At 53.0% G+C, this 11867-nt stretch overlaps 3 protein-coding genes across 3 annotated transcripts; 1 reads left to right on the forward strand and 2 right to left on the reverse strand.

The window, feature by feature from the left end:
- Positions 1–1795: 1795 nt before the first annotated feature.
- VOLCADRAFT_121752 (uncharacterized protein) lies at positions 1796–5473 on the reverse strand. The gene is made up of 13 exons (XM_002958704.1): positions 5349–5473; positions 5192–5266; positions 5017–5112; positions 4879–4932; positions 4767–4814; positions 4483–4530; positions 3890–3937; positions 3570–3650; positions 3207–3230; positions 3091–3129; positions 2963–3006; positions 2692–2820; positions 1796–2569 (listed from the first exon to the last, which is right to left on the reverse strand). The coding sequence occupies exons 1-13, from the start codon at positions 5415–5417 to the stop codon at positions 2350–2352; spliced, it is 975 nt and encodes a 324-aa protein (XP_002958750.1). The 5' UTR covers positions 5418–5473; the 3' UTR covers positions 1796–2349.
- Positions 5474–7090: 1617 nt separating this feature from the next.
- VOLCADRAFT_121754 (uncharacterized protein) lies at positions 7091–10374 on the forward strand (the record flags this gene model as incomplete). Its single annotated transcript, XM_002958691.1, has 7 exons — positions 7091–7111; positions 7204–7329; positions 7712–7783; positions 8283–8656; positions 8841–8977; positions 9498–9700; positions 10018–10374. 7 exons carry the CDS (start codon positions 7091–7093, stop codon positions 10225–10227), a joined length of 1143 nt encoding a protein of 380 aa, XP_002958737.1. The 3' UTR covers positions 10228–10374.
- Positions 10375–10649: 275 nt separating this feature from the next.
- VOLCADRAFT_84624 (uncharacterized protein) lies at positions 10650–11667 on the reverse strand. The gene has a single exon (XM_002958705.1). The coding sequence runs from the start codon at positions 11647–11649 to the stop codon at positions 11353–11355; it is 297 nt and encodes a 98-aa protein (XP_002958751.1). The 5' UTR covers positions 11650–11667; the 3' UTR covers positions 10650–11352.
- Between the last annotated feature and the right edge of the window lie 200 nt (positions 11668–11867).

Consider the following 11867-nt stretch of genomic DNA (forward strand, 5'->3'; position numbering starts at 1 on the left):
ACGAGGGCACCGAATAGCAGGGATTTTCGGTGTGGGCACCTTGTTTACTTGGTGACATCCTTGTGCCTATGCCTGCGTATGCATCTGGACTGTGCATAGCACTAATGCTGCCAGAAATTTATGGATTCTCTCGTGCGCGGAAGGGACGACACGTGGCTACTAAAGACGACCCTGGATGGTCTCAGAGCTGTATTGCATGCGTAGACACTGTGTGTACGCCCCGACAGCCAAGGCCCTTGTGCGTGCTGTAGACGAAGCTGGTGCTGGATGTGACGATAATTACCGGTTGGCATTGCATTTCCACCGTCAGGGACTCTGAGCCTGGGACCAAAGGACTGAGCTGCTGTCTTAGCGTGATGTGACCCGCCACTTCGTTCGGTCCTTTTGCATTCGATAGCCCGTACGTTTCGTTTCCTGAATGGTCGAGGGGTGAGGCTGGGCAGTATCTGTGCTGTTGGGCATAACATCGTCCGTATTGCTATGAACATATGAGAGGTCAGTTCATTCCGAAGCTACTCGGTACTGACCAACCCAGAATCAGAGCAAAAGAAAATTTGAGGGAGGAAGTACCTTTGCATTACCTGTGCTATAAGCCACAGTACTTCACGCTTTTGACCGCGTACGCCGTCGCGCATCCGCCGCATCGCGGCTATTCCTTGCAGGCACGCGCTGTGGATTTTTTTCAGCAGTCGCGGTCGATATGTGCGCTGCCATGGCAAGCTGTGGCATGGACAGCCGCGGTCCTAATAATTTTTCTATGACTCCTTTGATAGGAATTGTGTCGTATGTGAGTTTGCTGTTGTAAACTTCCCCAAATGGCAATACAAATCATTGCGGCTTTATAAAAGGCACGATGTACAAATTACGTATAACAATGTGCGGATTGTGGTTGTTGAGGGCTAAAATCCTTTAGTAAGCGTCGCGATGCATATCTATCGTATGCAGCCACCCGTCGTGAACTAGTTAAAACTCACGCACGCACCTTATGCCATCCAAAATGCGGTAAGCTTAGGCAAAAGACGCAGACCCATTGCCATACCACCGTACTTCGGCGGTTGCCGTAAGGAGATAACCGGGCTAAGTCCGATTCCCAAGACCCCAGAGGTACGCACCGTCCTATTTATCATGCTCAGACCCGGCCCAGCCAACAAGGCACACGGGGTCCTAACATATAGTAATAGGTGTGTTGCACCTCGGTTGCGTTACCCAGGGAAATGTAACGAGCCAGAGGTCCAAGAGCCTTGGTGCCAAAAGTACATAATACAACGCAAAATATCTAATACCCAAACATAATGCGCAAGAGAAGCAAGGACACTACTCAACTAGGACATCCTAAAACTCCATAATTTTGCATTGAAGTCCCTCCTTATTTTTGTATCACCGAACTTTTATTGCTGTTCCAATAGTGTAAAATACAGACGTATTGCTGACTGGTGTGTACACTAGCAAGGAAGGATCCTAGGCCGTTGAGTTGGCCATGCCCAACATTGCAGGTCGTCCCCGCCTTGTATCTATGTCTACACAACTTAGGTATAACCCATGCTCGTACTCAATACTGCTCCATCCCAAAGTCTCTTCGTACATCTGGACTACAGCCAACCTTTCCGGCTTCCGGGATGACACGGGAACCTGTAGCCTCCGGAAAACGTGAGCTCTGCTAGTAATCGAGGCCGTAAGGTACGGCCCCAAATCGTTGCTGTATCCCAGCCATTTGTATGCTGATCATTAGTCGGCCAAGATGGTGTACACGTGAGGGATTGGGGAAATACCACCAGGTCTCATATGGGACTGGCAACACAGGTCAGAATTACAACAGTCCAGCTCACTGGTTGCAAGCGAGACAGCTACCTAGCGTGGACGGCCACAAAGTCCAAGGGTGACGCAACCCATACAAGCGTGGCTAGGAAATTACATAATTGCATGGCAGGACACCATAACCATCGAAAGACGAATTCACGTGCGTCCGGCCATAATACGGTCGGCAATCCGTACCATGCATAGTCCCTGTCGACACTAAAGGCGCCCGTCGTATGTTACCATCTTCAATGACATGTCAGGCGCTCGTCACGGGACCACTCGTCCCATCCGTGCACTTAACTTGCAACCTCCCGCGTTCGGAGAACCACCCTTTCGGCCACAATCTTGGCCACTACCCCTGCCCCACATAACATTGAGCAATGCTGCGATTTGGGATCATAGGAAAAAACTTGATGCAGACGAAGCCTCAAAAATGGTGCAGTTCATTTTGCGCAATGCCGACGCCGCACACATACACTTACGATTACACTGCTTCGTAGCAGTCTGCACAGGTGATGCACAAGCTGCCTTCTGACAGACACCACCCTGCGCTCATTTGGCAAGTAACGCCTCTGGCGTGTTGTTCTGTGCACTTAGTGGCCGTTCACGCCTACTGCCCGTGATAGCCACAGCGCTGCTCCCAACCCCATGCAAAGGGCCCACGGCGCCGCCGCTGGCAGAGCCGCTCACGCCGCCGCTGAGCGCGCCACTCAGCACGCGGTCGATCGAGTGGTTGGTGCTCGACGGGCTGCGGCTGTACACTCGTGGCCAGCTGCGCGGTAAGAGATAAAAGGATGCAGCAGCGAACACAGCAGTAACGACACTCACATATTACTAGCATTCGTTTACCCCATAGCATCATCGTAAGCAGTAGTACTTGCATGATAAACTTACTCATTATGTAGGTCTGCCGCGGAAATCCCCAGGTCCTTTAGGGTCATGCCCTTCACCTCCAGTTTGGACTCAATAAGACGGAGGTTTGACAACACGGCCTCCAAGCGCCGTTGCAGCTTGTTTGTAATGCTGCGAAGAGATGCGAGGTAATCATAGCCTTACACAGAGATTTCACAACAGCAACATGACATCCCAAGATACTCCAGATTAGGAAAATTTTACCCCGCCAGGTTTGCAAGTGGGACCGAGCGATGACCAGGTCATCACCCACCTCTCCTCCTCCATCTCCAGCATGTTCTCCAGATTCACTTTGTCCTGCAATAATCCCAAAATGCGTTCCTCAACCCGGCGATGCATAACGGCCACAACCTGCCTTTTCCACATCGTGTACATCCGTACCTTGTTCAACTTGTCCACCGAGGCCGCCAGGTCCGAAACCTGTGAAAGACATGTAACGCATATGTGGTCCGCGAGATCTGGAAAGGCACATGCATCCTTCAAACCTGGATACTCACCGTCCTCTGGAGCTCTGCCTTCTCCTGCATGAGGCAACCATCAGCAGGACAGAGCACAAAAGTTGCTTATACTCTCAAAGCTGATCAACGACATGCAGCAAGTGCATAGCAAGTTACAACTTACAAGTCCGCACACAAGTGCGGGTGTGTCCGTAAAAGCCGGGGGGGCCATGGACGTGAAAATTTGGAACCATGTCTAGATTTGTGCGTGTCATCCTTGCGCAGCTGCCATGCAAATCTTCTCTGTATTTTTCCAATTTTAACATTTGTGCCAAAGCAAGTGCATAGCCGAAACAATGCACAAGTTACAAAGGGTCAACTATCGACTGCAAGTGTATAACCCGCTCCGCTCCTGTTACATACCTTCTGGAGGGAGAGTTTGTCGCTAGCTAGCTTGTCAACCTGCTTTTGGAGCCGGTTTAGGATGTACTCCTGCTCGCACTCCTGTAGCCGCAAACACATATTAACACAAACTCACGGAAGTCCTTTCCCAAAACGCAAAACAATACCAAAACAGGGAAAGCAATGGACGTGTCCCAACCCGAGGGACCAATCAAATAGCAGGTTTATGCGCAAATCCGTGTCTCAAGCCGTTCGTGACCGACAGCTAACCCTAGGGAACTGAGATTATGGCAAGGCTTCTGCATAACAATTTGCTCCTCCTGTCACGACGCAATTCTTACCAGCTGGTTCTCCAGCTCCACCTTCTCGCACATGAGCTTGTTCTTCTCCTGTAGTGCGTACAATGTTCCTCAAATAATTTCTTAGGCATGGCAGCACCAGAGGCAAAATCTCTGTACATGCACATTATCCACCTAACTGCCCTTCACCACTACAGTGCCGCTTATTTCTACGGGCTCTTCAGATCACTCCTCTGATTCACGCTACATCTACAGTTCCATTGGAAAACTCTTAACATGTCGCTTGCTTACGGAGCTCGCTTTGGTACAGTTATTCGTGTACCACCTTGCTCATTTCCCTCAACTGCGACTTAGACCCGACTCAAATCATTTGAAGACAATATCCACACGACAACGCCAGTGTACGGTGGGGGAAAGAGATGCCTGAAGCACAGAGCATGGTGCTTGCCATGGGATACAAGCGCCCGGCACGCTTGCACGCACAATTGAACCCTTAACCCGTGCCATTTAATGCATTGAACCAGGAGGACAATCCTGCTCCCTGCCAACGCTCCATTCATATTTGCACGTAACGTCATGTCTCGGAGACTGGTGCCGGAACGCACCACAACCCCAACCCGCGAAGTTGAACCCACCACGCTGAGCTGATCAATCGCCTTCCGGAGTTTATTAACAACGTACTCCTGCGGAAACAGGAAGTAAGCATCATGGGCTCTCTTTGCCTACACAATACATTTACACCTTGTCGAACGAGGCGTGTAAGTGCCGAATACCACCTACAAACCACGGGTTACTGACGCAACACACGTACGTATATGAACTGCCTTAAAGACTTCTCTTTGCAATAGTGCAATGTAGCCTATTATCTATACCCCCAATATCGCGGGGTCCCATGGCAGCGGTATATCCCTTTCCGCACCTGCTCCGCTTCGAGCCGATTCTCCAAATCCACCTTCTCCTTCGCTAGCTGCAGATGTGATGGCCCCACGTCAGTTTAATGCCACGACGCCAAGGCAAGAACGAAAATTTACCTTCTCAAGCCGCTTTTGAAGCGTATTCGCGAGAAACTCCTCTTCTTGTGCTACCTGAGAGAGCAGATCTATCTTCAGTAGCAACGAAGAACTGAAGACAAAAACTTCAGATAAACACTTCTTTCGGCACAATCGCACCTCACTGGCCAGCACCGCCTTCTCTTTCTTAAGTTGGTCGAGGCGCTTCATGAGCTTGTTCGTTATGTACTCCTCCTCTTGCTCAATTTGCTTTTGCTGTATGCATTGAAAGACCAGGTCATACTGCGAATATCTAAACGCAGCGGTGCGGCGGAGTCTCGGACAATGGACCCACCACGACCACATTGTGTTCCTTAGCAAGCCTCAGCTCCTCGGCAAGACCATCTGCTCGCCGCCTCTCGTAGTCAGCCTGCAGTGGCGTGAGGCCGCCTCGTCAGTGTGAACGCCCCGGCGGAAACCTGTGCAGATTCGCATAGGCTACTGTTAGACACCTGATCCTTGAGCTTTTTGTGTTTTGCTATCAACTCCTCCTTGGAGAGGCTTGCCAACTCAGTGTCCATTTCTCCGATATCGAAATACTGTTCACGCAAGGATTTTCTGCAGGAATATTACTGTACTCGATCTGTAAGGTACGAACCCTGTTACTGCCAACAATTGCAAAATGGATCCTTAGGGTTCATGTAACAAAGCAAAGGCGTAACCCGGGATGCTCAGTTGGGCCTTGCGTCGTTACATTGCCCCCCCTTTAGCAATGGACGTCCGCGGCCATTATATCGAGCATTGGAGCCATCCCACCTCACGCATTGTGCGCTGGTTTATCCATTACCCATGATATCGCTTTCTGCGATACCTGCTTGTTGTCAGAATCGAACCACCGACCCGAAGATTTCATCGGAAGTCGTGCGGCCCCGTCTCGATACCATTGTAACAACGGAACCTACCCTGGCGGACCGCCTGGAGGAGGCCCGGCGGCTTTGGCCTGGATGTGTGCCTCGATGTCTTCCATTCGTTTCGACATTTTGTCGATTTTGTCCATCAGCTTGTCGAGTTTGTCGTCGCTGGGGGCTCCACCTGTTGGGTGTGCCGCGGGGTCCATATCGTCAGTTCGTGCGATAATACGTGCAACATTTTGTTGCGGGGACCTAAGCACCAATCTACATGGTGGCATTGCGCCATTTGGGCGGTGTGGGTGGGAAAGTGGTGGCAACCCCCCCTCAGGCGGGACGAGGTCAGCCGCAGTGGTGTCGTTACGTTCACGCTCTTCACGCAACTCACCCTGCCGTGTGCCGCGTTGCGGCTGGAGCGCGGCCGTGGGCAGCGTTACCCTGGTCGGCCCCGTTGTGGCAGCCGTTGGCTGCGCAGTGCGTGCGCGCGATGGCCCCGGCCCTGTTGGGTCGTTGTCGGCGTCCTGCGCCGCATTGGCTAGGCGTTCCCTCATTTCGCGGCTTTTCTGCACGTGAGAGAGTTCCTCGTTAGCTTCCATTAGGAAGCCTAGTGCGGAGCGATAGTCTTGCTCTTCGCAGAATTGTCTGACTTTGTCAAACATGCGCGACGGCGGTGTTATGCCCCTACGCTGGGCGCGTCTCACGTACTTTTCGTACATGTCCTGGACCTTTTGTACCAGTTTTTGCGCTTTTGACGGGCTCACCTGGCGCAGCTGGTAGCGCTCATGGTCGGCCTCCGCCGACTGGGTGCGTTGAGGGTTCCTGGGACTGGCCATGAGGGCTAAATAGAAAATGTTTGAAGAAACTGAGATGTAGGTGCGGAAGCGTTGGAGTACTCGACTCCGAGGTCTTTTGACCGGTTGGTCTAAGATACCAAAGTTGTAACAAAGCTTGCAGTTGGCAAGCAGTTGCGAAAAAGGAAATTATCCAACGATAAAGGTGGTATTGATAAATACCGTTTGGTATTGGAAGATTATGAATAGTTCTTGGATGTACCGTTGGTACGATACCGTTGGCCCGGTGAGCCAAGGGCCGCCTTAGCGGCGTTACAGTTCATGTGAAAGCTTCTTATTCCGCCGTACGTATCGCCTGAAACATAACGAAGGCCCCAAGCCTATGTCAATGCAAAGTTTTCATAGAAGTTTCCATAGAAGTTTTCATAATAAAGCTCGTATATATCTATGTCGAGTAGAGTAATTTTGGAGAATCCGTTTGGTTAGAGGGCTAGCTTGCGCTGCCTGCCGTGTATACTGGTGATCCCTAAGTGCTTTGACAATCCTCATAACAGCATGCCTCCGTCTGTCGAGAAGGTGCGGTCCGCTGCGGATGCGTTGCCTGGGGTTTGGGGCTTGTCACCGCATGACCTACGCGTGCCTGTGAACCATGTGTCTGCAAATCACAGACGCTTGCAAGGATACGAGAGTCTGTTGAATCGGGTGCCTACTATGAGGCGCAGCAAATGTATAAGACGTCATACCACCGCAGCAAGGCCCGGCAACAATTCGCAGACGCTGTCGCCATCCTACAGGTGTAGTGACCTTAGGGACACGCATATCTCACGCAGCCTGCCCCCCAGCAGTGTGCCTGCATCTGGGCAGCCGACATCCCAGCTGCTTTTTCCCCAGGCAATTATCAACTCTTTCGAACTCCCGCGGTCTGTGCGACAAGATTCAGACGCGATGTTTTTCTTAAGGTTGCCGCTACGGCTATTGTATTATAGTCCTGGCACAGATGGAGGAGTGGTATCAGCTCCCAGTTACCAGACCAAACGTTTTCCATTCATGCATGTTGCTATGGTGGACCGCGAGCCCCTTATCAACTGCTAGGCATCTTAGATTGCCAGGCGATTCCCATGCGGCTTGGCCCCACAGACCTTTAGTTACCGAAGTCTACTGCCTCCGTTGCCTCAGGAGGGTGCAGTCACACAGCTAGCCCATGGCCAACCAACTTGTGGGGTGGAGCTGGGCATGCTCCTCATTGAGGTAGGGCCGCATGCATCGCTGCGGCATGCGATGTGGCCAGAACACCAGAAAGCTGAGCACTTATTTTTTAGCCAGCTACCAGCGGCAAGGCTAGGGAGTGTGGAACATGGATGGGACATGGCTTGCGCCGCATGACTTCACATGGTGTAGTGCTGTTAAGCCCGTGCATGGTGACACATGTTGATAACAGGATCCAGGGCTGGGAACTCTATTGTCTGAAGAGAAGAAATGTGAACTCCAGCCCAAAAAATGGCACCTCCTAAGGGGCTTAACCCAGTGACACGGCTGATGGCCCCCTTGCGTCTCACCATGTGTGCTGCCTGCAATTTGCCACCTGCAAGATGGGGCATTTGGCGTTTGCGATGTTAAGTGTGTGCCGTAATGGCGTCCGCGCCCTTCCAAGCCGTCGGCTTGCTTGTGCTAATGTTTTTTGTGCATGCCGCGGCAGCCATGGAGTTGGGACCGTCACCTGCTTAACGCCGTGTGCACTGGCCTGCAGGCTTATGTGGCAGCGTCTACACCTGCTGATGCGGATACGGTATCACGTGTGTTGGCAATCATCCGGGCTTTCCCGCTAACTGCCCGCACATCGGCTGACGCAAATCAGGGTCAAGCCACATCGTCGTCATCCTCGTCACAGGCCGTTGCTTCCCCAGTCGTGGACGAGTACGCAAGGCTTGTCGCAGCTGCGGTCAAATGGGCCAACAAGTACGGGCTGATGGGCGGTGACCCGGCAGCGGTCGGCCTAAATTGTGAACATGCTTCACTGCTATCTAGCACTCGCTTCACCTTTACCTGTGTGATCGGATTAAGGAAGGATCTGGGTTGTAGGCTTGCGGTTGCTTTGGATGATGCGTTTCCTTTACAAAGCAAGTGCAGTGCATCTTTAAGTCCCCAGAGCCATGGGCGTCGACACGTCAGGGCAAATAATGTGCAAAGGTTGCCCCCTTTATAGCGAGGGGTTGCCACTTGGAACTGCCTTAGGGGGGCTAGGGGAAGCTGACGACCCATTGCCGCCCTGCTGAGGATTTGTTTGGACGATCGCGCGCGTCCTCAGGAATGGCGCCGTGGTTTCGGCGCGCCGTATTCACTCCGCCTTCGCATCCTATCTGTGGAGGTCTTTTGGTACAGATGGGATTGGCCGTGCACTGCCGCACTTCATACGAGGAGAAGACGCAGAGGAATTCGCCGAGGGTGAGGCGGCATTGTGGGCCGTGCGCTTGCTGCGCTCATGAGACGTGTGCACGCTGGGCAGAGCTCAAGCACCATAGCTATCATTTCCTAGTCGAATGTGTCTGAAAGCAGTGCCCGCTGTGGGGCATCTACGTCCTGGTGCGGCTAGGGGCTGCACGGTCGCAAATCCTCGGGTTCATACCATGCGCATGTATATGCTTTTTAGCACCTTCCAGCACAATTACACACACGCAAACACATACATACACACGCATACGCACACAGCCGCATATACTTTTTAGCCATTTCAACTGCTCCAAGGGACGCCTTAGCCTTGGGTCAAACCTACGTCCAAACTGCTTTCATCCTATCTATCGTACGAAGTGTTCCCGTTTGCTGAGCCAAGTTTTCCAGTGCCCGAGGTACGCACCATTGGCCTGCGGGTTGTGCGGTGTCCTTTTTTGTCCCATGGGACTGCACCAATCATATTAATCATGTCATAAACAGCATGGTCTCTCCACGTCGTTTGTTGGCATCGCAGCCCTGTATTCGTGCGCCCGGCAAGGTCCTTCTGGCGAGGCGGATCTCTGGCTTCTGCGTGCCGTGCTGCAAGTGCTAGCGGCAGCCTCTGGCAGCAGCTCCACGGCTCAGATGTCCTACGCGAGGGCCCTGTACGACGCCTTTATTGCTAAAGACAGTCCATTGGACACCCCCACGGGTCACTTCACGGAGCTCGTGCTACTGGTACGAGGCCCCATGTGGTGCAGGCCAGCTCTCTTCGGCCTGGCATCACACATATCCGTGCGTCCCCTAGCAGTGCATCACAGACTTCTGGCCCTGCTAGCTTGACCCCGACTATGGCGGATGGACTTGGTCGACCATCAAATATTGTAGCGCGATACAGGGCCTGTAATGTAATGTAACTATAATGCAAAAAACATGCATTTTACGGGATGGAGCTGGGAGGCGCCGGGCACATGCTGAGGTTGCTATTGAAGGGGTCGCCATCTTAGTCCTGGGCATTAACGGCTGTCGTTATCGGGTGTGGCGCCGCCTCGCAGGCTGTGGAGCATACGCCTATCTCCCCTCGCGCTCACGACATGTTCGCCCTGGTGCGGGAGCGCTACAGCGACGGAGTGCTGCGGCGGGATGAATCCCTGGGGGCCCTGATGGAGCGCGTGGAGGGGTTGTTCTTCAACATGCGCCGCGGAGGGAGCGCTCTGGGAGGCCTGCTGGGTGACTTGTTCAGGACCCTAACGGAGGTGCAATGACTCTGCAGAGATTGGGCCCAGGAGGACCTTAGGATCGGAGTGTTCGCGGCTTAACGTGGCCTGAAGGACAGTGTAAATCGTTTGGTTTCCCTGCCCGAGGCTGTGTGTGTGTGAATGTGTGCGTGCGTCTGTGTGTTTCTGCATGACAAAAAAAGAAAGAGAGTGAGTGTGTGGTTTGTAAGCTTGTGTGTGTTTGTGTGTGTGTATGTGTTTGTGAGTATGTGTGTGTTTGTGTTATGCATATCGACACGTTTTTTCGTGGTGCTGATGCTGTGCTATCCGAAACGGGACACATAAGCCCGAGGCGAGCGCCACAATAAGCCTTCTTGGTGCATCGGGGTACCTTCCAGTGGCAACGTAGTTCCTGGCTGTGAGGAAGGTAGCGAGCCTGGTTCGCGGAGGCCGAGGCCGCTGTACGCTTGATGTTCCTTTAGCTCGTGTCTCGCGCGTGTTCTCCATGTGTGCCTGTTTGCGTGGCCGCCTTTGCAGTACGTACCCACCAAAATGGCTGTATGTGCTCCAGACCCAAGAAGCGGTGAAACAAGCACTGGAACCGAGACCTTCCTTATGTCATGAACACCGAAATGTTACAGGAGCTTGCTTGGCGCAACGCATCCAGCATGTGCATGCGCTTTGTATGAAGCTCTTGATATCTCACGTCTCGCCGCCCAATACCCCACCCAAAAGTAAGAGCTCCACCTCAACACCCGTGCTGTGGGAAACCCCTACTAGGAAACACCCACATCAAAACTTCAGGCCCGTAACAGGACCGCTTCCGCCGCTGCTCACCACTCACCACGCGGGAACTCATCGCAGGAACACGACATCAAAAACAGAGGTGGCCACAGTGCGACAACGAGGTTCGATGGAAATAACTGACAAGCACCCACGCATCACTCAACAGTTTTGGCAAGCTGCGCATCCATGCGTATTTACCCAACAGCGACGGATAGGCAACTACTGCCTGCAATTGCTATGCATGTGACGTCTCGTATACCGGTATTGGCAGTTTATTGGTTATGCTGTGTCTACGTTCACATAGCTAAACAACGTAACGTAGCTGAAGGCAGCAGCGGCCGGCAGATGCGGACAACCGCCTCGACTAGCAAACATAGCAGCGATACATTACGCGCTGGGCGTGAACTTGGTGGCGAAGGCGAAGGCGTTGTTGACGGCCGGGTTGGCCAGATGGTCGTTCAGGTTCTCAATGGGCCCCTTGCCGGTCACAATGGCCTGCACGAAGAAGCCGAACATGGAGAACATGGCCAGGCGGCCGTTCTTGATCTCCTTGACCTTGAGCTCGGCGAAGGTGTCCGGGTCGTCAGCCAGGCCCAGGGGGTCGAACGACTCGCCGGGGTACAGCGGGTCCAGGCCCTCGCCGGCCGGGCCGCCGTTCACACGGTAGCCCTCCACCAGGCCCATCAGGATCACCTGCGCGGCACGTGAGCAGCGAGAGCGGGGGAGAAGACAGCAGTCAATACGGATATGCAACACGCCATCTAACGCGTCGTCTGCTCGCTTGGGGTTACGTTGCAATAAAACCAAGCTGGATAGGAAACGAGACACCCAGATTCCTGGATGTGCGTGCGATAACGCACAATGCTCACATGTCACAAGGCTGCGACTAGGAATCCAAAGCC

The sequence above is a fragment of the Volvox carteri genome, assembly GCF_000143455.1.
Source record: "Volvox carteri f. nagariensis unplaced genomic scaffold VOLCAscaffold_103, whole genome shotgun sequence".
Classification (NCBI taxonomy): domain Eukaryota; kingdom Viridiplantae; phylum Chlorophyta; class Chlorophyceae; order Chlamydomonadales; family Volvocaceae; genus Volvox; species Volvox carteri.

Bases quoted from the DNA above. Each gene is read 5' to 3' on its own strand.
- VOLCADRAFT_84624 (XM_002958705.1), bottom strand. From the start codon at position 11,649: ATGGGCCTGGTGGAGGGCTACCGTGTGAACGGCGGCCCGGCCGGCGAG.
- VOLCADRAFT_121752 (XM_002958704.1), bottom strand. From the start codon at position 5,417: ATGGACACTGAGTTGGCAAGCCTCTCCAAGGAGGAGTTGATAGCAAAA. The intron at 5,267-5,348 runs GTGTCTAACAGT...ACGCCACTGCAG, and splicing joins ACAAAAAGCTCAAGGATCAG to GCTGACTACGAGAGGCGGCG. The intron at 3,231-3,569 runs GTATGTAACAGG...TGCCTCATGCAG, and splicing joins ACAAACTCTCCCTCCAGAAG to GAGAAGGCAGAGCTCCAGAG.